Below are 27,877 nucleotides of genomic sequence, written 5' to 3'. Positions count from 1 at the left end.
TGAGTCTGAGTGCGTCTCCACTTTTTGGAAAGTGCTTTAGGGTGACGCCAGCCTCCTTGCTCCTTGCTTCTCACTTACAGCGTCGGGGGTGTGGGTGACTCGAGTGCCACGAGAGCTTTGAATAACAGCGTCAGGGGGGACAAATAAAAAGGAATAAGATAACCGCCCGCGACCAGTCTTCCTGCAGCAAAGAGACGACACAGGAATAAACCATGCCGGTCCCTGCAGGTACGCCGACGTGCAAAATATTTGTTTGCATTTTGGGTGTCCGAGATGCTCTTTATGAAGTTATCAACTTAACTTTTTTTGAATCATTACATCTACTTCAAAAAGTACATTTAAGTGGTTTGGAAGAAAAGATGTGCTGAAGTAATCTGCTGTCATAGAATGAATTAGGGTTTCCCAAATTTGGGCTCAGGGCCCAAAATGGGTCAATTTTTATTGCTGATTGCCAGAATAAATCGCTGTAAGAAATTTTATGGCTCAGCAAGCACACACGCGCAAGTGCCTTATGAAAAATGTTTAGTTGTAGTGAAGTCATGTCTATTGTGTTGCCTATATTTATGTTATGGGAATACATTGTGCATTTTCATTGAATTTAGTAGGAAGCACATTTGTAAATGCAGTAACAAGACTGCCTGACTCAATTGAGCCTCACAAGCATTAATTAACATTATAATGACCAAATGACTATAAATGTAGTTCTTGCATTTCTCTTCCTTCTTCTTCTTCTTCATTTTCATTACATAACATTAAAAAGAGAACATATTGAGTTTTAAACAGTCACTTGTATTGAAATGATGGTTTACACACTAATAACTACAATCCTAATAATTACCGAAATACTACATGTGCAGATATACAGTATGGAAAGTTGATGATCTAAGCCATATTTAATGTTATATCTGATTAGAGATGTTTTGCCTTATGCTCCAGAGGCCATAAATAATCCCATAGCGAGTCTTTATGGGGGTCATTGGGGTCAGTTCATGCCATCTACTCGATGATTGCGATAACACCTGGAAGTCAACCCAACAAAAAAAAATCTTTTACATCAAGCTGATGAAAGAGTGTAAAGGAGCCATTCACCAAGACAACAAGGCTTCCTAAAACAAGCGATACCTTCTCAAAGTGTCGTCTCTTGTCCTTCACCTTATAGTGGAGACTGACTGGCACTTTGACCCAAAGCGGCTCTTAATCATCCAATATGAGAAATTGTCATGCGGGACGACTGCAGTTTTGCAAGTCAAGGTTGCGTCAACAATGTCGAAAGTCCCTCCCAACATGAATCCCCTACACATCCGCTCTGCCGTGATTGGGAACATAATGGGCTTCACACATTATTTCCCACTGGACTTTTCTGTAATCTTGAAACATTCTTCTTCTTCCTATCTCCGAAACATAACCATGTGCTTATTGGCCATATACAGCCAGTGCGTTTGAATTGAGCTCACTGGACATCTGCACCGCCCACCGCTCTGTAACTGAGCCAAATTCAACTGCCAGGCTCGCAAAGGATGATCAGCCAATGTTTGATTTCCACATGACACCACTGGATGTTTAACATATGCACTAAATGTGATATTGAACCAAAAGATTAGTTAATTAGCATGAGAATAGCATCACGTTTCACTTTTTTTTTTTTTTTAATCATCCATCACGCCTCCTTCCTTTTGCAGCCAGCTCCGGCCCTCAAGGCACAGCCAGAAATAATCCCCAGTATACTACCCGTGACCTTTTCGTCTTCTTTTTTTCCCCTCCCCATCCGCTTAAGTTGATAGTTTCACGCGCGCCGGCGTATTAGCTACTGTAACACTTGCACACACACGGCTGGGATAAATCGCAACGTGTACCATCATTCTGCGATCAGAAGGTTCCCATCAAGCTCAGCAGTGCTTGTCTCTCTTTCGATAATTATTCAGCGTTTGGATCAGAAATGCATACGTTTTAAATGTGCACTACATAAAACCACACCAAATGCTGTTATATTTAACTAAGTAGAACATATATGAGAATCGAAACACTTTTCGGCTTGCCTCACTAAATTTAGCGTTGGGTATAAATCTATATTTAGATGATTAAGAAGATCATTTTAAGTGAAATTCGTTTTCTCACATTAAGGCCCACAATGTCAAATTGCATTAGCTCCTTCATTTATTTAGTCCACAAAGCCTTGCCCGCAGCTGAGCCTTAAATTGGCCGTACTTCAAAATGAGGCATAAATAGAAATGCAATTAACTCCTATTTAATAATTTCCGTCAACTATCAGCAGGTCCTATTACACTCAACACACTATGATATGTTACAAGTAAAGTCAGTTCATTTATCCTAGAAGCATTATTTTTTACATTTTCTGTATTATTATTGTAAGTTAACTGAATAATAATTACAAGCAGCCAATCAATGGCAAGACACATTTACAGTATTTCTGTTCTTGCTTTTAAATACCATGATTATGTATTTCAATTGGCAAGTTCCAACATTTATTTTTATTTTTTTTCCAAACACAATTCCAGAGTGAGTGATTCTGGTTATTTAAAAACCTGGTAAGGAATACTTGTTTGTTATTTTTAGTGCTCAGGCTGCTCCTTAGAGCAAGTGTTCAAGATGATCAGGGAGTTAGTTAAATATCAGCTCACAAAAGCTAATAAAAAGTATCCTTGTGACATGTTGGTGCATACAAAGATTTATACAGCTCTTGAAAAATTATGAGACCACTAAAAGAAAATATTTGGATTTGGATTTTACTTATAGTCCTACATCGACCTGTAAAAAGCAAAATAAGAGAAAATGGTAATTTTGCTGCAGTCTGCTATTGGAATGGAATGTAACAAATGTACGGCTAGTGAGTGTCTGTAAAATATAAGATTAAGTAATTGGAAGCAGCAAAGAGATGGTCAACAAGCAAAATTGTCACCTGGTAGCAGCAAATATTACTGCTATCACAGCAAGAGAATTGTCCAGACTGGTTCAACATTGTCGCCGAGGCAACAACAGACGCCGTTCTCCCTTTGCTTGTGGCCTGACAGAGCAGGGTGACATTTATATCTGCATGCATAATGTATCGAGAATCTATGTACGAATGCACTTAAATTTGGCACATTCTGTCGTAAATAGTGAAAACCAGCCCTAAAATACACCACACATTTTAAAGCTGAGGTATAAAAGAGACATTTAGGGCCCCCAAATACAGAAATTCATCATGGATGGCTAAAACATTTCCATAAAATTTCGAAAGGGTACATTAAAATAAAAGTTGGACTGTATGCATCATAACAACAGTGTGGTTTCACATCTGTTGGAACCACATCCATAATGTGGCAGACTAGCCAAAATATTACATGGTATGTTAAATTGTGAGCAATCTTCTGGTTGGAGGGGTTTTATAAGCTTCCCAACATCTTGCTTTCGGAGAACATAAAGCAATGCCAAGATAAACACATAGGCATAAAACATTTTCTAAATGTATGTCAAACATTTATTTATTCAATTTAATTGGAAAACAAAATAACAAAACTAGCCAAACTAAAGTTCAGCTTCGGCTAACAGAAAATAGACAAATAATGTAACAATAATCAAAGGCATATATTCTTTATCCTCTGCGAAGAATAAAAAAATATTACTGCGGCTTACCGATGAGTGACCGTCTCCATGTATAGCCGTATGTCTGTATTATACTGCCCCCAGGTGGCCGTTGCGCACACACCAGAAGGAGCAGCACAATGTCAACTGAATTGAAGCAAAAATTGTGGCAAAAACTGTTTAATTCTTTCCATCCCACTTAATTATGTCGTTACTGCATGTTTGTGTATAAGGACAATATTATAGTGCTATTTTTCTCATTAAAAAAAACTTTTTTTTGGCAGGCTGAAATAGATTATTGAGATATCGATCTACTTACGTACCTTTTTTTTTTTTTTTTAAATACCATCACATCTGTGTCCCTTGCATTACCGCACTAACATTTAGCAGAGGTCTAATTTTTGTTGTTAATTATTTTTGACAGTCTGTACATTAGTGTGACAACAGCCGCTTCATCTTAAACATGATGCGAGGCGATCAGAATACTCGGAATTGACGTATGCCAATTTGCAACCGCAACGGTGTAAATTTATGAAGCGGTAGCGAGGTCGAGTTTGTGCGGCTATTTAAGGAAACGGTCCAAAAAATAAGCGCGACTTGTCTGTAGGGAAGTCATGAGACACCATCGCTGGCCTTTACGGGCTCCTGCACTGACCCCTCAGAGGGGAGTTTGGTATTTAATATGTTTCCATTTCCAGCTTACTTATGCCTTGACAGTCGCACCCACTGTTTCCAAATGGACTTTTTGTGCTTTTAATTTGTTAAAAGAATAGCAGCCAAATCCTCAAGTCATGTGACTCTAGTTCAAGATGAGCTGTTGTATAGATTCGTGTGATAGGTTAAGGCTCTATAAAAGGTGACCATTTTAAAGAATGTCTAGTGGATTTATGAGCGTACACCATGTCAGCGTTCACTTGAGGGTCATATGTTATTCAAGACACGAACATGTGTCACCCTGTGCAACCGAGGTATGCTAGGATCTAGGATCATATTAGTTCTTCTGGGTCCAGTGGAACAAAATGGAATAAGACTCTATGTTAGCACATTTTGCTATGCTGCCCTCACTTTGGAAATATTTTTTTTGTTGCTGTTCAAGGGCTGCATGACAGTTCTGAATAAAAGGAACTGTCCTAACTTAGAGTCAATATTAGCCAGACCAATTAAATTGTAGCCCATTGTAATGCTGATAAAACTCCAGAAGCTGAACACTGGGATACACAATGGTCATCTACGTGAGCATTTCTTTTTATTTGATGGCGCAGGTATTAGCTTGTTCAGTGGTATAAAAAGCAGATTAATAACTAACAGTTAACAGAAAGAAAAAATGAGCTGGATACAGTAAAGTACTGCATACTTGCAGCTCCGCATTCGTGTATTCACGTTTATTTTATTTTATTTTATTTTTTGGGGGGCGGGGGGGGGGGGGGGGGTCCTAGCTTATTCGCGTGAAACACTCACTTATTTTCTATTTTCATGCTGAGACCAAAGCCACGTCTAACACAGAAATATTTCTTGCTGCCATTTCGTGGCATTTTGGAACAAAGCATGTGAGGGGAGCAGCTTTATTTAGTCAGGCCATAGCCTTGTCCAATAGAGAAAAAAAAGTTTCGCTGCCATCTTGTGGCATCTAAAGGCAGTTACAAATCTTTTGGGATGGAAGTCAATTACTCGCGGATCTCAGCTATTTGCGGCAGGGCTCGGTTCCTATCCCCTGCAAATAGCTTGGATTCACTGGATATGAAAGCTAGTAAATATGATTTGTGCGTACGTCTTGTGGTACCTTTATAGTATTAGGGAGCATAAACGATGAATTCTAACCATCCGTCGCCTCCGTTTCTCGTCCTGCAGCGAAAGCAGAGGTGCAGGGTAAGTCAGCTGCACGCCTCCATTTATCTTCTGACCTCTTGTGTGCCTTTCATTATCACATCGTCGCTCGATTATAGCTCACACGTTTTCACTTTTGCACCTTTGTCACCTTGGCCGTGCCAAGCGACGAGGCGCCTCTGGTGGCCTCGTTAATTGACTGGCACTACTGTTGTTTATTTGCCAGATCGTCATTTTGTTCCTTCTATTCAGTGAATCTGTCAGACTTTAAATACACAGTCCTAATAATTATGTCGTAGTAGCATACAGAAAGCCCAGTGACAAAAATGTTGCGAAGCCTCATGTGATACTTGGCTACACGTACTATTTATTTGTTGGTGTGCACCTCTATGAACTATATTTGTTCAGCTGTTGAAGCCTCTGAACTTGTGTTTTCCACTCTGGGCTCACATTGCACATTGCTTTGCATTTGCTTTGCAGTTGTTACTAATAATAATAATACAAAATAATAATAATCAGCTAATTTTAGAACCACAGGAGCCATCAAAAGAGGGGGAGGGCCTGTTTCTTTGCTTCCTTTTTGTAGAACAAGAGTGAGAGGTTTGAGTTTTGAGATGCATCGAGTGTCGCAAAATGCATTTGAACTAATCAGTCACAGTAATATTTTGAATAATGCCGATGAAATGTTGAGTGAATTACTGAGTGACGAGGATAAGGCAAGGGTCAATCACTTTGCCACTGATGGGGATAATACAGTGATGATGTCACTTAGGTTCGGCATGTTTGCATTTCGTAGCGCATTATTATTATATTATTATTATCCCAATGTCTTGTATTACCTTCACTTTGCATCTTTTACTCTTTTGTGTTTTAGCATGCCTGCATTCCAGAGGAATGAAGGAGAGATGACGACAAAAACATCTTTGTGGAGTTTCTTCTTATTCTGTTTACATTCATTACAGGAATGCAGCAAATGATCTGTTAATTAACACGTTTTATTGTTGAGCAGGTTTCTTCAAAACTATTCCTATAATTTAAGCATGATCTTTATTTACGCAGCCACACCACAGCAGGAAGCAGATGGTAGGCACCTCCCAGAAATAAATATTGGCACTTTCTCGCAGCTTTTTGAAAAATTCTTGCCACATACAGTACAAGATTACGGAATATGCGTTGGCTAATTCTAATTCGTTTTCTATAGACGTACCCCCCGCCGATGGAGGTATGTACAGTACATTGAACGTGACCATTCGTACCAATGCCCATCCACATAATCCCATTAATGTATTCACATAGGCATACATGCCTCTCTTTGTGGAAATGTCATGATTCTCCCAACACGAAGTGTGTCCGTGATCACTTGTTTGTAGGTGTGCAACAGATGATTCTCTTCTAATAATAATAAAAAATAAAAATACAAAAAAATAAAAAACTTCCAATGAATATGTTCCCAGGATATTTGGACTTGTTTCCCACAATGTGTGCACAATGTGTGATTTCGCAGGAGACACTACAGTTCATATAATTATTAACACCACTTTAGTTGAAATAAGTCCAATACCAAGGAAGTGCCCACTTTTCATTGGCCCCTGTCATTTTTAGATACTTCTAGTGTTGATGTCACCTGAATATTGGCAAGCAACCACAATATTAAACATTGTTGAACTGCTACCTTTATGATAGTGTCAACCAAAACTAAGCACTCTTGTCTTTCTTAAGTGAGAATTTCTCACCGCTATTTGATTATATTTGGAGGTATGCCTAATGAAGTATCCAATACATTGTGCCAATTGCAATTTGTTCATTTTTTTGGTGTGTCATATACAGTACCTTTGTAAACCAATTAAGGAAGTTTACAGGAATCTGCACATTTTCATCCACATTTGTTTGTTGGTTGTCATATTGCATGAAACAAGTGTGCGCGAGTGTGTGTGTGTGTCAAGGGTTGAGCAGGAATACGTGCTTTTGCTTCCTTGTCGCTTTGTTCAGCTCACTCCTGCTTCTCCCTTTGTCTGCAGCAGATTCTGAAGCCAACTCGGATGGTAAGGAAAAAGAAAAGAACGCTGTTTGTTCAAGTTTACTGAGATGTTTGTTTGTGACATGTTCTTTGTACCTTTTCTCTTTTAGTAGTCATTGTCAGAGCCGGCCCACACCTCCATAGGGCCCTGAGAAAAATGTGATTTTTGGGGCCCTCTATTTTTGCCAATAATATTGATTATTGATCAGTCATAAACCTATTACCTTCTGTAAACTTGTTGCAGCATTCTTAGACTCCAAGAGCGGAGTTAGGTTGATTTACACAACATAGGATTTACTGTAAAAGTGTCATCTCATTTGTTGTTTTCAATTTGAAAATAAAAAACTTTAAATGTGAAAAAACTGAATACAGCAAAGGAAATTAGAAAAGCAAATATAAATTTGAATAATAAGGTTGTAAAACATTTAAAGTTCCTGTAAAGTGAAAATTAATGTCGTCTAAATTTGATTTAAAAAAAAAAAAAGTGCCATTTATATAAAATGAGACTTCAAAATTGTGAAAAATAAAGTCATATTCTTCGGTCTTAAACGCTGTGGGCGTGTCTGCTGAATGCACTGAAAGTGCAGCCTGCTCAACTGTTTATTGTCAATCAAATAACACTGCTACAAGCTGGAAAAACAGATGCTATGTCGTCTAGCATTTATTTTATGCCTACAAATAAGTAAAATATTTGAGCCGCAAAAACATATCTGCTTAAAGTGTCCGGTGGCTGGGATATAGCCCACTGTCGCGGGGCTTTTCTACGCCATGACAATGAGGCGCTCTAAAGCAGCCTGACATTTTTATCCGTTTACTATCCTACCTGTCCAGGTGACATGCGCACACTCACGGCTGACAATGAGGTGCTCAAAAGCGGCTACGAAAGCGGACTGTCCAAAAGGAGGATGTATTTTCAGGTGCGGCTGAAGGAACTCAAGTTGTTATGTACAGTAATTAGGGAAGGGCGACAATTGCTGGACTTCAAAGTGCTTCACTGCCGTTTTAGCTACCCCCCCCCCCCCCCCCCCAAAAAAAATCTGGAAAACTGAAACGGTGACAAATGTTCTCATCTTTGCACGTTTCAGCAATTATCTTCAAGCAGGTATAATGTCTTTAAAAACAAATCTCTGAATTCACTCTTTAAGTGTTTTTCTACCTTTGCACTTCCTCGATACTCCAGACTCGGTTAGCTGTTAATATACTCTTGGATGGCCCTATAGTGGTGTCTGGTTGACTTTTAGGTATTTTGTCATTTGAAATAATCTTCATACTTCTTTTTGGACTTTAATTAAAGTTGTGCTATAACATGAGCTCCAGCTAAACCATGTTGTTTATTGTACCGTAACAGTGATTCCCACCAACACATTTTTTGAGTTGACGTGACTTGATGTTTCCATCGAGGAGTTCTGTTAGCTTTGGTTCCTTTCTGCTGCGCTGACATTTTAAACAATAAGAGTGAAAGCGCAGCAGAGGCTCAGTTGTTGAACAATAACAGCTGTTAATTGCAGCCCCAGCATCATGTGCTATTCCAACTTTGCCCTCAACTGAACATTATGGCTTATTAATAAACTCCTCAGGAAGCAGAAGACTTGAGGGAATCAGTCCCAGGACATCAGACGTGTTGTTTTTCTTGCAGCTTGTCCTTCTGTCTGAAGTCCAAAGTCCAAAGGCTGAGAAGACGATACATAAAGTACAGTAGACTCTCTACTGTGAGTTGCAGTTCAGCTGTGAGGAGTCAAACATCTCAAACATGTCCAGTTCAGGTTTACAACCGAAACCCAAAAACTGGAATTTGTTGCTCCCAGTGTTCTACGGTCTGGTGCCAACCTTGTCCTCCTGCTTTTAAGGGGTCGTGGAACGTAGAGCATTTCTGGAAGCGTTTAAGCGCATTTTTGTTATCCTATATGGTAATAGTTGTGACCAGTTCATGTCAATGTTAATGATAACATTAGTCTCTGACCAATCCATTTTGGGAAACCCTGCACCAAGGACTTAATCAAAACTACATAGTCTGCTAGGATAACAGGGATCATTATAATTGGGTTTAGTAGCTTATCACTCATCATTAATTTTCTTCTGGGATGGCTCTGACTGTGTAGAACAGTGCTTCCCAAACTTTATTGTGGCAAAGGCACATTTACATTAAACAAAAATTAAAATCAAATCTCACGGCACACCGCCAAAGAAAAATGTCACCAAAAGTATATACAGTGGTTCCTTGAGATACGAGTCACCCAAACCGTCATTCGGCCGAGCAGAAATTCGAGAAACGAGTCCTGTGTGGTGGCAGTGAACTCATCTCACTTCGAAGGCATATATTCTTTATCCTCTGCGAAGAACAAATATTGACGCCCCTTACTAAGGAGTGACCGTATGCGTAAATCTGTATTATACTGCCCCGAGGCGGCCAAGGCGTGCACACCAGATGGAGCAGCACAATGTCAATTGAACTGAAGCCAAAAATGTGGCAGAAACATTTAAATTCTTTACATCCTATTTAATTATATCATTACTGTATGTTTTTATGCTACAATATAATAGAGTGCTATTTTTCTTGTTTAAAAAAACACATTACAAAACCAATTTTTTTTGGGTGGGGAGGCTGGAACGAATTAATGGCATTTCCATTCCTTTCAATGGGGAAAGATGATTTGAGATACAAGTGTATTAGTGGCATTACAAGCTTGGTCATGGAAACAATTACAGTAAACCCGTATCTCAAGGCAACACTACACTCAATTTTACACTCAAATGACAAACGTAGTGTGAAATCTAGGCCTGTTTATTTGTGCACAAAGCTATTATGAAAGGCAACAGGTTCCTACACAGATGAATTATACCTTGAGGCCATCTGATGGAAGAGCATTTAATTGTTCTGCCTTTCCTAATATGTCGCTGGCATAGATAGATGAACAAATATGCATTATTTGTAATACTATCATGAAAAGTAGACTGGGAATCACGTGATTCTGGTACTGGTCTAAAAAATCCTATCTTAGCTCAAAGTGGCGTTCGTGCTGAAGTCTTTTCCATCAGGGAAAACCTCTGTGGGAAATAGCGCGAGAGCTCAGCAGAATGATAGCAGCAATTGGAAAGAGGAGGCAGAGACAGTCGAGTTTGCAAGAAGCGCGACAACTGTAGACCGCAAACTTCTGCGGCGCGTCGAATAGATTTTAGAAATGTAAGTTGATGTCATGGAGATGTTCTTGCCTCACTCTTAGCACTCCATGTAGGAGGATTTCAGCCCTCTTGTGTTATGTTTGTTTGATCTCCACAGCAGTAATTGCACCAGTTGTCAGTGTGCCTGTCGCTCAGGGTAGACAGTTGGAAATTCTTACATGCCAAGGTTGTTTAAACCCTTTCCCGCGGGGTTAAAGTCTAAGAATGCGGGTTGAGGGGTCATATTCTTACCCACAGTTTGATGAAGCAGGAACCAACTGCTAACTTAGCGCGAATTAAAATATACAGCATACCGTGGGCTATAATTGGTTTACTATGGAAACAACAAACGACTGAGTGGTTGCTATCAGTGCTACAGGTGGTTTATATCTAACATATTCAGTCCTACAGAAGTATTTAAGGTCATTTCAAATCCATATTTTATCCTAAATGTGATGATTCGAAAGAGTAGTAAATGGACCTGCTTGATTCTTTTGTGTTCTGACTCATAACAGCCATGATTACCTCGAAGAGGACATTTTTATTTATTTATTTTTTGCTTTTGGGGAGGTGACCGCATTGCCTGTCGCTGTGTGCTGCATTCATTCACTCATAAAATTTCACACATACTCTTAACGCTTGTATAACTGCAAATTGTTTCTCTCCCAGCTAACGTGAACGCTGTAGGGGAGTGTAAGCGTTGGATTGCGTTGAGTTTCCAGCGCATGCAAATGTCATTTTATGGAGCGTCTGCAGCCCGATGTTTTATGTTGCACAGGTGCCGTCTACGTGTGCTTTGTATTTTTGACATTCAGTTGATGTTGTCTGAAATTTTAAAGTCAACGAGTGTTCTTGTGAGTTGCTAAAAAGAAAACTAAGCTCTCCAAGTACCACCATTGTGACCAACTACAGTAGTGTATCAGGCCTAAGTGTTCATCAAAAAAGTTGTATTCCTAAAAAAGTATATTTAATATTATCCGAAGCAACTGTGGAGTTTGAACGTTAAAACTGCGCTTAAATATAGGAAAATAAATAAAACTGCACTTAAATAATGATACAATTAAAATCTATTGTACATATAAGTTAAATAAAAATTGTACCTTAATAAAAGTTGAAACAGTTCTTAAAGATGAAATGCGAATGAATTGTACGAGAAAGTTCAATACAACTGAACTCTACAGAACTGAACTCCATACCACTAAAGGGACCTTATTGGCATCGCTGTTATCTCGCCACACTTTACATCATACTAGGTTAGTTATATACTGCGGCTCCGGATTGATATTAATTTAAACTGGCTGACTTAATCAACAAATCCATACAATTGCACAAAACCGCTCCTGTGACACGTTGTCGTTATATTTGTAGTAGTAGAAGGACAGCATATAAGATGAAATGCATACTACAGTATGGTCCTGTGACAGTATAGGGACCACACCTACTGTATCTCTCTCTTATGCTGTTGTGTATCAAATGTTGAGTTTTAATGTTGTGTTTATGAAGTTTTTATTTGAGTTTTTATTTACATTTATTTGACAATGTATTTTTGGTGCATTTCAGACTTTTGCGATCATCGTCATTATCAGTGTTGTCTTCTCAGTGGTGGTGTTTCCATTATCAATCTTTATGCAGTATATAATAAAATGATGAAAAAGAACTGTATTTTTATGATATTTCAGAGGCGACAGAGCTCACTGGGCTCTTCTTGGAGAAGCCGCCAGATCAAGTGATCGCTGTCGCAGGTTAGACGTGTGAACAGAAGGGTTGAAACTATGGCAAAGCATACGTTGTCATGAAGTGATGGACGCTACTGACCGGTGTCGTCAATGACAGGAACGGATCTGATCGTCATTGCAAAGGTTGACTCGAGCGCCCTGGTGAAGAAACCCACCATCAAGTGGCTGAAGGGAAAGTGGCTGGACTTGAGCAGCAAGGCTGGGAAACACATGCAGTTTCAAGAAACCTATGACAGGAATACAAAGGTGCGTCGGAGATACAAACAAGAAATTGTATTGCTAATCACAGGTGGGAGAACTACTCAAACTCTGAACACAAGTAAAAAGAACAGATACCTGACTAAAAAAAATTATAAATAAAAAATGGTAAAAGTGGAAGTAAAAAAACCTCTGCACACAAAATAGTTTTGCTCTTTTACTAACTTGCATAATGCTCAAACTGAAGCAATTAACTAATGAAGCATGATGGTTTTTAGGCTATGGATAGGGAATATCCTGCTTCTCTGAAACTGTTGCATCATCATCATTAATGCTCCCTCGTCCCTATTTCTCTTGTTCCCCCCTCATTATTCAAATCAATAAGAAGAAAGTTGAACAAGCGTTAACTACGATGCCACACTGAGTGATGACAGCGCGCGTTTCAGCTCAGCTACCAAACACTTTGTACCGTCTAGAACAAACATCCTTGAAAATAGAAAAATGGCACATTGCGACAAGGTGAGAGTAGCAAGTGACATGTAGACGTGAACTTCAGCTGCCTTTTTACGCTGAAAGGCGGTGGCAAGCAACTCAGATTTGAACCAGTTGAACATGGTGCAGCTACCAGTCAGGCAAATTCTGTCAGTTATTTCAAACCTTTTTTTAAATGTTGCCTTATTATAGTGTCTTTTTTGTAAGCTGAATGTTGCACGCCAATTTTATTGTGTCTGCACCATACAATGACAATAAAGGCTTTTGATTATTATTTTCTGTCTATATGTTTACCCCTAAAAGATCTACACTTTTGAGATGGTGGTGAAAAAAGTGGTGGCTGGAGACGCCGGTGGCTACAGGTGCGAGGTGACGTCCAAAGACAAATGTGACAGCTCCGTCTTTCAGATCTCCGTGGAGGGTGAGTGAAAGCCGAGCCGGGCCGCTCGGAGGCTGCTTGCGCATTCCACGTACACCGATGTTCCGGTTTGATCCGGCCCTAATGCGCCATCTCGGCAACTTCTCTCATTTCAGCCTCCCAGCAAGAGCAGCACGCGGACATTTTGTCTGCATTCAAGAGAGCGTAAGAACAGTTCATTCTATGTTCTATCAAAGAGGGTGGTAAGCGTTGGCCAAGAACTGTGAACGTTGCGTTAAGAACATACTGTATGCTTGAGTTTGATGTCTTTGCCAGAGGTGAGAGCAAGTCGGAAGTCTCAAGTCTTCAGCTTCAAGTCCCAAGTTACTGTGGCAAAACTGAAATGTCAAATGGAGACTCTTAGCAAAGATATTGCGGTTTCAAAATACTCTACTGTGTCAGGGTATTGTAAATACAGCTATAAAATGTATGTATAAATTGTATTTTGAAATGTTTGTGTTTGAACGTGCTCCATAGGTACATTAGTAAACTTTTAAAACTCTTAAAATCAAAATTTAGATCTACAATAAAAGTAGTTATTTTTCAGAAAATGAGTAGCTACTTCTCTGCTCTTTTACGCTATGTGAAGTAACATCAGAGTGGAAACCAACTGATGTTATCCATGCTAATTAGCTCGTGAGCTAGCGATGTGCCTCGGTAGCTAAGCCATAGCATTTATTTCACCAACTGCGCTCTGTACTGGTGTTAGCGTTAGCTGTACCGAAACATTCAGTCACAGTTTTATTCATGGTCACAAAGCAGTCCGAGTCGCTTATTGTGAGCGTGTTTCCTTTCACGCAGGGATGCCGGCGAGGATGAGGGCGACCTGGATTTCAGCGCTCTTCTCAAAGCCGCCAAGAAGTAAGAACATCTTTGCTTACACTAGTGAGCAAAAACTCGTACTCTGTATAATTGGTTCATTAAAATGCCTTTTTCTTTCCCTGTGACTGACAGGACGAAACCCGGAAAGGTAGAGGATGAGATAGACGTATGGGAATTGCTGAAAAACGCCCACCCAAGCGAATATGAGAAAATCGCTTTCAAGTACGGCATCACCGACCTGAGGGGCATGCTGAAACGTCTGAAAAAGATGAAGGTGGAGCCCAAGCCGACCGAGGGTGAGTCAGGTGGAGGCTGGATAGGCGCCACAAAAGCATCTGAAGCATAAGCTGGAAGACGAAGGACAGCCAGAGGAGAAGCAAGAGAATTGAATTTCCATTTATCGCTTCTTCCCTTGCATTTCCAGCTTTCCTGACAAAACTGGAATCTTGCTACACGGTGGACAAAGGCAAGAGAATCGTCCTCAAGTGTGAGGTGATGGATCCCAACACCCAAGTCAAATGGTTGAAGAATGGCCACGAAATCAACCCCTCTGCCAAGTACATACATAAAAGCACAGACACACTCAATCATGTCGCATGCCTTTTTTTTTTTTTTAACTGTGTGTGTTAAACTTCCCCCAGGTGATATACTCAAACAGTCAGATGGCAAAATTAGGTTGTAAATTAGCCACTGAGCTCGGATGATGGCCAGCGCTTGACAAATTCACAGCTAAAATTATCGACTCTGCAAAGTCGTACTTTGGGCCGACGCTGCCATCCACACGTCTTATTTTTAGGCCCTCATAAGAAGCCTCCCAGAGGGCTCAGCAAGTCACACTGCCAAGACGTTTACGCCTCACGTAGGCTAATGCTGATAAAATACGACCTGTAATTCAACATTTAACGTGAGAAAAAGCCTTGAACGCATGAAAAAAATGCATGCTATAAGAAATATTCTTGCCAGTACGCTTGAGTGTGTCGATCAGTAGGTCCCCCTGCGGTTTCATTTATAGTCTTAAATCAAGCTTGTACGACATCTGTTTAATGTTTAACGTGTTTAAAAATCCCATCTAATATTAAATCGGCATTAGTAACATTGGCCCCAATGCTCGCGCTAGCACAAAACAAGGAATGCCCAGGCTATGACACCAATATTAAGAGCTAAAATATTAATACTTACACTCTTAAGTAGGTGATCTCCTGTTACGGCAATAAAAGAGATGCTGTCTTTTCTTTTTACAAGTCGGTGTAGCATCGAAACAAGATCGAAGCTGCAGTTTATATTGTTGCTTACATTATAAAAATGCTTAACATTAGCACCAATCCCATCACCTACTGAAGCTTTAAATTCAAATGTAGATTTTTAATAGTTCAATAAATATAACAAATAACCAAAGGTGGAAAAAGTACTCACACTCGGTAGTAAGTAATAGAACTGATAGTTGTGTCCTTTACTTATGTATAAAAAATGTAAAAAACAGACACTGAAACGTACTTAAGTACAAAAGTACAACTTTAATTTTTCTGTCAATTATATAGAATACCTGTTTTGATAGCTTGCCACAAGAAGACATTTTTTTAAAAAAGTATAAAATGTTACTGTCCCTGTTTTTCCCACCTTATAAGTCTCTTTTTTTAAATCACGTCATCACACGTGGAGGTTGAGAAAAGTAACTAGCCTATTTTGACAAAGTAATGAGTAGAAACCACGGATGTTTGTTTTCAAATGTAGGGAGTAAAAGTATAAAGTCACCAGAAAAATGAATACTCAAATCAAGAACAGATACCTGAAACATCTGCATAAAATCTTACACGTTATTTTCAAGGCACGTGATGGAGACAAACGGGAACATCAGAACGCTCACCATCAACAAGACCACCCTGAGTGATGACGCTGCTTACGAGTGTGTGGTCGGTGAAGACAAGTGTTTCACTGAGGTGTTCGTCAAAGGTACATCGGGTTTTCCGTCTCGGTCCTGTAACAATGCCGTCAAAAATAGTGAGCCTTAACATCGATGGTAAGATTCTAAAGTTCCTCCTCTCTTGTTTACACACCCAGAACCCCCCGTAACCATCACCAAGCTTATGGATGACTACCACGTGGTAGTAGGGGAGAGAGTGGAGTTTGAGATTGAGGTGTCGGAGGAGGGCGCCCACGTGATGTGGTCAGTACTACTCAAGTCTCAATCAAGTTTGATATGTGTTTCAATGAGTGTATAATTACTCTTAATCCCTGAAATGTTATTCTCTCAAAAAATCTGGATCAATAGGCAAAGTACTTTATGATGGTATCTTGAGATACGAGTGACACGACTTATGTTTTATTTTTTATTTTTTTTAGATAGAAGCCGTCATTCGGCCGTTTTTGTTTGTTTGTTTGTTTTGACTTGCGAGCAAAGATTGGATATATATCAGGCAAATAGTGAGCAATTTGTCTGTTTATTGCCACTAACAGTTTACTGAAAGTAAACATAAAACAAAAGAAAATTACACTTTCTCCTTACGACAGTCCGTTTAGCTCAATGCTAACAAACAATGCAAAAGCCATAGACCGGCTAATGAATAGCATCGGTTTTTAGGGGATAATAACCCTTTAAGCAATGGCTATTTAAACACAAACAATGGCGCAAAAACATGTAGATATTCACAGGCATATATTTTTTATCATTTGCGAAGAACAACACAGCTTACTGAGGAGCTGTGACCGTTTTCATTTATTGTATATCCATATGTTTGTATTATACTGTACACATTTTATTATGTTTTATTTATTTATTATTATTTTATTATGTTATTATATTTGATGGCCTAAAATATTGTAATACATCCATAATATTGTTGCCTTCACAAATGCCTGCTAAATATTAGTCACGTTTATATTTTCACTTTTAATTATTTACCAACAAAGCTGTTATTCTTGATAATACTATCACTGTTATGGTTTAATGAAAAATGACCAATTACTGGCAAGTGACAAAAAAAACACACGCTGTGCATATTTTTTTCAGAAGGGTAAAAAATTACATTGTATTCATATATCTGTGTTTTATTTGCTTCCAGGTTCTATGAGGATCAGGAAATCTTAAAAGACAGCGAGTCCACAAAATATCGGTTCAAGAAAGATGGAAAGAAGCACATGCTCATCATCCAGGAAGCAACACTCGAGGATATCGGAATGTACCATGCTTGGACAAACGGGGGGCATACCAAGGGAGAGGTGGAGGTGGAAGGTATTACTGGCAACATTTTCAGTTGCTAGCTTTTGAGGCCTTTCAAAGGAAAAATCCACACTAGTGTGCCCCAAAGGGCAATGATTCCCAACCACTGTGTCATGGGAAATTATCCAATGTCACTTAACTGGTCAGATTTTATTTTATTTCTATCCCAGCGATGTATAGCGATAGGCAGAACAATTAAATACTCTTCCCCTACTATTAAACTGTCTAGCCATTCAAACAGGCCCAGATTTTAAAAGTGAGAGTAAATTTGTGAGAAAATTGAGAAGAGATTATCATTATTTCAGTACATACTGCATTTTTGTTTCTCTAATGTAAGGTATGTGGCTTGGTTCAATAAAGAGTTGGGAAACACTGCCATAGGGATAATGGTTGGACGCAAAATATCATAATGAATCTGTCCTGGATAAAGGTTCTCAATGTGGTTTCCAATGTGCCCAGAAAAACAACTGCAGGTGTTGCAGGACATCGCTGATCTGACAGTGAAGGCAACTGAGCAGGCTTTGTTCAAGTGCGAGGTGTCTGATGACAAGGTCACAGGGAAGTGGTACAAGGATGGAGTGGAAGTGATGCCCAGCGAACGCATCAAAATGACACACGTCGGAAGGTACAGAGAAGAGGAAAGAGATGGGGAAAAAAAGCGCACCTTAATTAACTTTCCTTCTGTCAGAGCATCTCTCCGGCTTGTTTCAGGTTTCATCGTCTGATCATTAACGATGTGAAGCCCGGGGATGCTGGAGACTACACGTTCGTTCCTGATGGATACGCTCTGTCACTTTCGGCCAAACTCAACTTCCTGGGTGAGGGAAACACAAACATTACTGAGGTCATGAGAATACATTCATCATCAACCACCAGCATTAAAACCGTCTCTTTTTCTCTCTTGATACAGAAATCAAGATCGACTATGTGCCAAGACAGGGTAAATCAATTTCAGTTTCCCTGACTTCTACGTCATATGAAAAGCTTTTTATTACTCTTTTGCATTGATCACATTGTAAAAAAAAATAAAATAAAAATAAAAATATATATATATATCTTCTTGCACTAAACATATGCTTTAAGAGCCTCCAAAGATCCACCTGGACACCACCGGTAAAATGGTGTCCCAAAACACGATCATTTTGGTGGCGGGCAACAAGCTGAGACTGGATGTCGACATCACTGGAGAACCAGCACCTACTGTGGTCTGGTCCAAAGGAGACCAGGTAAGGCTGTGACAAACACATCACGAGCTACACTAACTGCACGAGCTGCTACGGCATCTGCTGATGCACAGCAGATTCATTCATTCGACACAAAGACTGGCTAACGGTTAGCCAGTTAACAGCTAGCTGCTAACCTGAGCTCACAACAGCCAATTCTAGATGCACATTCGCTGACGGCCACGTCACTCACCAGGCCAGGGTCAACCTTTTAAAGCCACACACACTCAAAGTCACAGATATTCAAGTGTGGATCGTGAGAAAAGCAACCCCAAGTGGACTACGTTAAAACCTGCACCTCACATGCACATTTTATTCTTTGATAATGTTAAATTGATTTCTACCCATTACTCCATGAATCGGAATTAATAATGAGGCGACAATACATTTTGATGGGTTACTTATTCATAATGGCCCTCTCGGGGAAACCATGACTACCATGTGGCTCGCGTCCAAAATAAATTTGACTCTCTGTCATGATACAACATACATGTATTACAAAATATAGACATGCATTGAAGTGGATTTTTTCTCTCCATACGTACAGTAGCTCATCTTTACAGCGTATACTGTAACACTATAAGCCATACATCTGATTCTCGCAATGTGTCAGGGCAAGTGAATTCACTTCTCATAAACACAAAGTTGATCTGCCCTCGAGCTTCTCTGGTTAGCTGCTCTGAAATAGCGTTATGACAAACATGAGCCCTGCTTCTAACCTTACAAATGGTATTTTCACTCTGCTGCCTCAGAGACTACTCGCAACTCAATAGTGATCATGTCTGCATGTACTGCGTATAATGGAGGCAGTTCTACTGAATGTGCAATAACATACACATATTGATGAGAGAGAAAAAAGGCTATTCTTTCTTACACTTATAAGTGAATGGGAGTACAACATACCTGTGAAAAGGTGCAATTTCTTCTCTGCTAGCCAGTCACAGAGACTTCGGGGCGTGTGAGGGTGGAGAGCAAAAAGGATTTGAGCTGCTTCATCATTGAGGGTGCAGAGCGGGAGGATGAGGGCAACTACACCATTGTTGTTACCAACCCCTCTGGAAAAGACAAGGCCGTGCTGTTTGTCAAGGTCGTAGGTAGGTCAAGGCAATGTTGTGATTAAAAGACATTTGATTCAAACCATTCAAACGTCAAACTATTACGCTCATTGAGGAAATCTTGAGAATTATTCCCATTTCCCAAATATCCAAATGTACACGAAAAAAAATCCCCAAATCAAGCGATATCTCCTCCATTCACATTTCTTGACCGCCAAAATATCCAGCTCATTCAGGACATCCTGGGAACTATCTGTGACATTTGTAAAAGTACCAGATTTTACAGTAAAATTCTCAGGTTAAGAAATCTTTTACATATTTACCTCCATTTTCGACATTTGTTGACCGATTCAAACGATTCCATCTTCAAACTGTTCACCTCATTGAAGACATCTTGAGAAATATTTTCCACATTCAAAATACCATACTATTTGCACCAAAATTTGCAAAGACATTTTTGACATACTTACCTCCACCTTCCACATCTTGAACAATTCAAACCAGTAAATTTCAAGTCTCATGTTAGGCGTCAGTCAGCATTCAAACGCAATTTCTACGGAAATTGCATTCTCTAGTTGTAAACCTTGCTGATGTTTAAATTTCAGATGTGCCTGACCCTCCTGAGTGTGTCAAGTGCACATCAGTGGGAGAAGACTGCGCCAGCATCGTCTGGGAACCTCCCAAATTTGATGGCGGTGCACAAATCAAGGGTAAAGAATGAAGACGTACTAAAATATGCTTAATACTTTTATAACCCCAATTCCAATGAAGTGGGACGTTGTGTTAAACATAAATAAAAACAGTATACAATGATTTGCAAATCATGTACAACCTATATTTAATCGAATACACTACAAAGACAAGAGAGTTAATGTTCAAACTGATCAACTTAATTGTTTTTAGCAAATAATCATTAACTTAGAATTTTATGGCTGCTTTTATAGTATCCGCACTCTTTTACTATGACGCCACGCTGTTGTAACACGTGCAGAGTGTGGTTTGGCATTGTCTTGCTGAAATAAGCAGGGGCTTCCATGAAAAAGATCTTGCTTGGATGGCAGCATATGTTTCTCCAGAACCTATATGTACCTTTCAGCATTAATGGTGCCTTCACAGATGTGTAAGTTACCCATGCCATTGGCACTAACACAGCCCCATACCATCACAGATGCTGGCCTTTGAACTTTGCGTCCATAACAGTCCACATGGTTATTTTCCTCTTTGGCCCGGTGGACACAACGTCCACAATATCCCAAAACAATTTGAAATGTGGACTCGTTGGACCACAGAACACTTTTCCACTTTGTATCAGTCCATCTTTGATGAGCTCGGGCACAGAGAAGCGGGCGGCGTTTCTGAGTGTTGTTGATAAATGGCTTTTGCTTTGCATAGTAGAGTTTCAAGTTGCACTTACGGATGTAGCGCCGAACTGTATTTACTGACATTAATTTTCTGATGTGTTCCTGAGCCCACGTGGTGATATCCTTTACACATTTATGTCGGTTTCTGATGCAGTGCCGCCTGAGGGATCGAAGGTCACTGGCATTCAATGTTGGTTTTCGGCCTTGCCGCTTACATGCAGTGATTTCTCCCGATTCTCTGAACCTTTTGATGATACTATGGACCGTAGATGATGTAATCCCTAAATTCCAACGTTGAGGAACATTGTCCTTAAACTGTTGGACTATTTTCTCACGCACTTGTTCACAAAGAGGTGAACCTCACCCCATCTTTGCTTGTGAATGACTGAGCAATTCAGGGAAGCTCCTTTTATACCCAATCATGGCACCCACCTCTTCCCAATTGGCCTGTTCACCTGTGGGATGTTCCAAACAGGTGTTTGATGAGCATTCCTCAACTTTCTCAGTCTTTTTTGCCACCTGTCCCAGCTTTTTTGGAACGTGTTGCAGCCATAAAATTCTAAGTTAATGATTATTTGCTAAAAACAATCAAGTTTATCAGTTTGAACATTAAACATCTTGTCTTTGTAGTGTATCCAATTAAATATAGGTTGAACATGATTTGCAAATCATTGTATTCTGTTTTTATTTATGTTTAACACAACGTCTCAACTTCATTGGAATTGTGGTTGTAATTCATCAGGTTATCTGATGGAGAGAAAGAAGAAAGGCTCTTCCAGATGGACAAAGCTCAACTTCGACGTGTACGAATCGACCGAGTACGAGGCCAAGAGGATGATTGAAGGAGTCGTGTACGAGATGAGGGTGTTTGCCGTCAACAGCATCGGCCTGTCTCCGCCGAGTCTCAGCTCCAAGCCCTTCATGCCAATCGGTAGGCGTCACGGCTGCCGCGCTTCCTTTCCTCAATGGTCTTCTTCTACGACTCAGCGGCTCTTTCTTTCTGCGACGCTCAGCCCCGACGAGCGAGCCAACACGTCTGATGGTGCATGACGTGACGGACAGCACGTGCACCCTGAAGTGGCTCGCCCCGGAGAGAATAGGAGCCGGCGGCTTGGATGGCTACGTTATTGAATACTGCAAAGATGGAGGTCCTGTCTAAGACGTACACTCCTCACAAAAAGTTAGGGATATTGAGCAGCTTTTGGGTGGAATTTCACAATGAACCTAAAATGCACTTCAACCTTTACAGGTGAACTTAATTTGACCTTCTATAAACTTTTGAATGCACTCATCCAACTTTTCAGCTGAACAGCAAAATTTACAACAGGTGTTTCATGAAGCAATGTCCACTTCTCTGCCTTTCTGTGACTCTTCCAGTCTCTGTATATAACCTGCCGATGACACTCTGACACTCTAACCTCAGGTCAAATTAGGATCACACCCAAAGGTTATCCTGAAATTTCACCAGAAAGCCAAAAGAACATTTTGAATTGGAACACTTGACAGATGCAAATCAAGTTTTGTGGAATGCATTTCTTATTGTTTTGCCCGCTGCAGATACTGAGTGGGTGGTGGCCAACACGGACCTGTGGGAAAAGCAGACCTATGTGGTACGTGGCCTACCTGTGGGGGAGAAGATCAACTTCAGGGTGGTGGCAATGAACATTGCAGGGCGCAGTCCTCCTGCCGTCATGTCACAGCCCGTCACCATCCAAGAGGTCATGGGTGGGTCATTATTTTGTCTCTGTATGGAGATTTAGGGTTTGAAGACTCTCCTACATCTACTAGTATAAAGTAGGGGTTGAAAAACGATGGATTTTTTTTGTCACTGACGAAAATGTGCTGAAAGTCGAGTCAATAAACAATGACCTCATTTATGTTTCTTTCAGCATGCTATACAGTCACCCACAGTCTTAAGTCCTCTATAAATTGGCCAATTAAAAAACATACATTTTCTTGTGTTTAAAAAGTATGTTTAAGTAACTTTCAATGTGATGGCAGCGTGTGGGAGGGGTATTTTATGGCTTAAACTAAAAACACAATATGTTTTATATGGTCTCTCTATATTGTGGATTTTCACCGATTGTGGACGAGTCTGGAATGGGTCACGGTACTTCCTCCATTTAGTCCACCGAAGCCAATAAAAAAACAACCATCGTAAAGGCTGGTTAGATTAAATAGCTCACAATGGATCACATTAGTGTAATGTTGTGGTTTCTACTTTATAATCTGCGAACTAGAATAACCTTTTTTCTTTACTTAATTTAGAGCATCCTAAAATCCGCCTCCCTCGGCACCTGAGGACAAAGTACATCAGGAAAGTGGGAGAAAAGATTAACCTGACCATCCCCTTCCAGGTTTGAAAACAAAAAAACCCTCGACTGGTAAGATTTCAGATCTATCAATTATCGGGGTGCTTTGTCTCGCAGGGTAAACCACGTCCTGTCGCAACCTGGTTCAAAGATGGGCAACCCATCGACCCCAAAATCGTCAACGTCCGTACCTCCAACGTGGACAACATCCTCTTCATCCGTTCAGCAGAACGAGAGCACTCCGGAACTTACGAGCTGGTTCTAAAGATCGAGAACATGGAGGACCGGGCCAGTTTCCAACTCAGAGTTGTTGGCAAGTTCCCCTTTAATTGTGTCCCATGGTTACATCTGCAAAAGCACTTAATTGCATTACAGCGACATTAAATCCAATCAGAAAAGCCGGGGCCGCCTTTAAATTTGAGGGTGACCGATGTGTGGGGCTTCAACGCCGCATTGGAGTGGGCCCCCCCCACCGATGACGGCAACTGCGAGATCACCGGATACACCATCCAGAAGGCCGACATGAAGACTAAGGTGAGGCGAAGATGGAAGAGGAAGCCGGCAGGTGACCGAGGTGTACGACTCTCCTAAGGCAATGTCGTCTTTCTCTAGGAATGGTTCACCGTTTATGAACACAACAAACAAACGCACTGCACGGCGTCTGACCTCATCATGGGCAATGAGTACATGTTTCGCGTCTACAGCGAGAACCTGTGCGGCCTGAGTGACGAGCCTCGCCACAGCAAGAACACTGCCACCATCCCCAAAACAGGTCGGAAGTACAAATATTACGTTACTGTACTTAAGTAGGCACGGTGGCCGACTGGTTAGAGCGTCAGCCTCACAGTTCTGAGGTGCGGGGTTCAATCCCCGTCCCCGCCTGTGTGGAGTTTGCATGTTCTCCCCGTGCCTGCGTGGGTTTTCTCCGGGTACTCCGGTTTCCTCCCACATCCCCAAAAACATGCATGAATTGGGGACTCTAAATTGCCCGTAGGCATGACTGTGAGTGCGAATGGTTGTTTGTTCCTATGTGCCCTGCGATTGGCTGGCAACCAGTTCAGGGTGTACCCCGCCTCTTGCCCGATGACAGCTGGGATAGGCTCCAGCACGCCCGCGACCCTAGTGAGGAGAAGCGGCTCAGAAAATGGATGGATGGATGGATGTACTTAAGTAGCTTTTTCAACTAACTTTACTTGAGTATTTACTTACTGCACAATTTTTGTTTTGTATTGCAAAGTTATCAAAAATGTTATGTATAATTGAGAACAAAAAAAATAATCAGCATTTTTACTTTTGTACTATACCTAAAATCCCTGTAAAGTGAATCGGCCTCTGCCTTTCTCTGCGTGAATTGCGTGCACTTAGGGCTGACATTAAGACACTCAAAAGCAACCAAGCCAGCAGACTTTCCGACGGGAAAATGCATGTTCGGGTAGTAGGCATACAGTAGCTGGCTAGCTAACTGCCTCTCACAATTGCGATCAAGTTCTGATATCCTGGGGGAGAGAGGACTCATTCTGGACGCCAAGTGCCACACTGGGTGCTGTTTTAGCCACGCCTCCGCCCCCACCCCAAAAAAAAAGAATCAGGCAAACTGAAATGGTAAAAGAACGCTACAGTATATCTCCCCAATTCAGTAGTTCTCAGTCTTTACACATATTTTCAGCAGTTATTTTCAAACATATTTAGAACCAAATCTGAAATCTCTTTACACGGTATTGAAGTACATTCCACTCTCTACTTTTTTCCCCCTAGTTACTTAAAGTTAAAGACTTTTTGTTTTTTTTGTTTTTAAATACACGTTTGTGTAAACATTTGCCACCTCTGCCGCCAAGTAAAAGCATACAACAACATTTGGATCCCATCTGATCTGCTGCCGCATGCCACTTTTCCTCACATAGGTCTGGAGCTGAAACAAGCCCCCTTCCAGGAGAAGGACATGTCCTGTGTGCCTAAGTTCACTCAGCCCCTTGTGGACAGAACTGCGGTGGCCGGGTACAGCACTGCCATCAGCTGTGCCGTCAGAGGCTTCCCTAAGGTATATACGATCATGTTAATAAGGCCTACGGAGGCTGAGTCATACGACAGCGTTGCCGCCATTTTTTACATGCAAACTGAAGTATCTGTCAGAAGACGTACAGATCTCCCCACGGTGACCTTTCTTAGGAAAGACAAATGGCTGCTCCGTCTATTCCGTAATGTTCCATTCCGCTGGGTTATATATTTGTTTCGCTCCTCAGCCCAAGATCGTGTGGATGAAGAACAAGATGCGCATCGGGGAGGACCCCAAGTACTTGATGCAGAACAACCAAGGCGTGGTGACCCTCAACATTCGCAAGCCCAGCACTTTCGACGGAGGCAAATACACCTGCGTGGCCACCAACGAGCTGGGCAAGGACGAGGTGGAGTGCAAGCTGGACATTCGAGGTTTGTAATTGTCTACAAATGCCACGAGATGGCGGCAAAGACAGGACACGGCTATGGCCTGACCAAATGAAGCGCATTTCCTCACTTGAACATAAGATGCTACAAGACGTCGCCAATGTGATACAGTGGTGCCTTCTGTTGAGAAACGAAATAAGAAATCAAATAGTCCAAATAAAAACAAATACATAAGAAAATAAGTATATAAATAAGAAAATGCCATTGACGGGCTAGCGAATAGCACCGGTGTTGCGTTATTATAGGCAATAGATATTTCAACATAAACTGTGGAGTAACCCATGTAGACAGACAATATTAAAACAATACTCAGGCCTATATTTTTTATCCTCTGCAAAGAAACGACGTATATTACTGCAACTTACTGTGGAGTTGTGACCGTCTCCATGCACACCAGAAGAAGCCGCACAATTACAGTGAATTGATCATGATGCAGAAACTGTTTAATTCTTTACCTTCTATTCAATTATGTTATCACTATGTTTTTCATGAAGAACAACAATATAGAATGCTTTTTTCTTATTTTAAAAAGACATTACAAAAATTACTTTGGAGGATGGAACGGATTAACGGCATTTCCATTCACTTAAATGGGAAAAGATGATTTCAGATACGATTGTTTTGCGTTACATGCCTGTTTACGGAACGGATTAAACCACGTGAAGGAACCACAAACCACATGATGCTGCTTTCATCCCTTACTGGTCACAAAAATGTAAACAGCAGCTTTGCTCTACAGACTAGTGAAGTAAAACAATACAAATAAACACAAAATTGAGCAAAACTGGCATTTGTTGACATCGTTAATAATTGAGGACAATCTGGCAGGCTGCAACACACCAGGAAACAGCCGAGTGAGGTTCAAAAGTATAATTTACGCACATTATCCTCGTTCTTGCTGCTATCACAGATGTTTAAACAAAACAAGGCAAGCAAATATTGAGTTTGTACTGTATGCGGGCGCTAACCGTAAACATGCTAAACTGAAGACATATCCGTTAAGTCAGCTCTAATCTGTTTACACGCCACCTGTAGTTGCATCCCCGTAATGATTTCCGAGCGTGGTGGGGGAGTATATCAATAACGCCTCGCTTCATCTTGTTTGTTGCCAATGCTATCGCTAATGTTGTTGCGAATACAGATATACTGCAGAACACAAACAAGAGGAGCTGGCTACAAAGACGTTTTGGCCGGATGGCTTTCACAATCGCGTGTGAACCTTGCTCGAGTACATTTGGAAGCGTACCAGGAGAAAATAATACACTTTTGAGTGACACTTCTTTGTTTCCTCATTTCTTTTGATTGGCACTGTCAGAGAGGTATTCCATTTTACAATATTTGCATTATTGTTTTTAAATTTGCAGTGGCGGCTAGACGCGTAACTCATGTCGCTAAATAAGCTAACCGAAGCATCAAAATTGAGCATTTGTACCTTGAAATGTATCATTTTGCCTCATTAGATTGTGCATGTGTACCTCATAAAGTAACCCATGAGTGTATGACAAAGTACAAAACACATTAGGCTGAAGCAAATTTTTAAAAGCTCTACTGAATGAACTAGCATAATACAAAGAGGGCTGGGCAATAACTTGAGTGTAATCAATAGTTGTAATACTTTACTCTGGACAAATGCCAATCACCTGTCCTGCTGTGCAACAGCTCCTGTGGATCCAAACCAGGGCTAAGAAAAGGAAGATGTGACGCCAACTCAAGAGTGGACAGTGAAAGTCACACATTGTCATGATGAAACCAAATAAAAAAATGAAAAAAAATACGTGTGAGCTTAATTTGGTCGTACTTCATTTGCAAATAATTATTTTGTTTCTATTAGTTTTGGAATAAGGCCGTAATGGTGTCATCAGCACTATTTCGAAGATTGTAGAAAGCACAGGTTTTCTCAACTGAGAAATTTTCTTACCCGCTATAAAAGAAAATTCGGTTTTCTATGGTGAAAACCTCATGATAACTTATTTTAACTTATGATGAACAAAAATATAACTGGGTCATTATCACTATGAC

General features: G+C 40.5%; 1 protein-coding gene across 4 annotated transcripts; it reads left to right on the top strand.

Annotated features, from left to right (window-relative positions):
- Positions 1-149: 149 nt before the first annotated feature.
- On the top strand, positions 150-27,666 carry LOC133469388 (myosin-binding protein C, fast-type-like). 4 transcript variants are annotated; one of them, XM_061756390.1, is made up of 29 exons: positions 198-228; positions 5,431-5,448; positions 7,428-7,448; positions 12,262-12,324; positions 12,416-12,564; positions 13,312-13,429; positions 13,543-13,591; positions 14,228-14,287; positions 14,381-14,544; positions 14,673-14,805; positions 16,074-16,198; positions 16,307-16,412; positions 17,308-17,477; positions 17,925-18,090; positions 18,177-18,283; positions 18,376-18,405; positions 18,549-18,691; positions 19,623-19,782; positions 20,349-20,453; positions 21,847-22,035; positions 22,118-22,252; positions 22,662-22,829; positions 23,373-23,461; positions 23,534-23,729; positions 23,811-23,950; positions 24,029-24,188; positions 25,318-25,454; positions 25,657-25,843; positions 27,518-27,666. In XM_061756390.1, exons 1-29 carry the CDS (start codon positions 213-215, stop codon positions 27,541-27,543), a joined length of 3,330 nt encoding a protein of 1,109 aa, XP_061612374.1. In that variant the 5' UTR covers positions 198-212; the 3' UTR covers positions 27,544-27,666. The 4 variants fall into 4 exon arrangements, with proteins under 4 accessions (XP_061612375.1, XP_061612376.1, XP_061612374.1 ...); XM_061756389.1 differs by having other exon boundaries at positions 7,425-7,448; XM_061756391.1 differs by lacking the exon at positions 7,428-7,448 and having other exon boundaries at positions 150-228.
- The last annotated feature ends 211 nt before the right edge of the window (positions 27,667-27,877 follow it).

The sequence above is a fragment of the Phyllopteryx taeniolatus genome, chromosome 19 (assembly GCF_024500385.1).
Source record: "Phyllopteryx taeniolatus isolate TA_2022b chromosome 19, UOR_Ptae_1.2, whole genome shotgun sequence".
Lineage (NCBI taxonomy): Eukaryota > Metazoa > Chordata > Actinopteri > Syngnathiformes > Syngnathidae > Phyllopteryx > Phyllopteryx taeniolatus.
The sequence above is the reverse complement of the archived record's forward strand: the minus strand, read 5'-3'. Positions and strand labels throughout refer to the sequence as shown.

What these genes read in the sequence shown, in the direction of transcription:
- LOC133469388 (XM_061756389.1), top strand. An exon ending in CTTCTCAAAGCCGCCAAGAA is followed by an intron (nt 14,288 to 14,380) that starts GTAAGAACATCT and finishes TGTGACTGACAG; the next exon opens with GACGAAACCCGGAAAGGTAG. An exon ending in GTGCAAGCTGGACATTCGAG is followed by an intron (nt 25,844 to 27,517) that starts GTTTGTAATTGT and finishes GCTGTGCAACAG; the next exon opens with CTCCTGTGGATCCAAACCAG.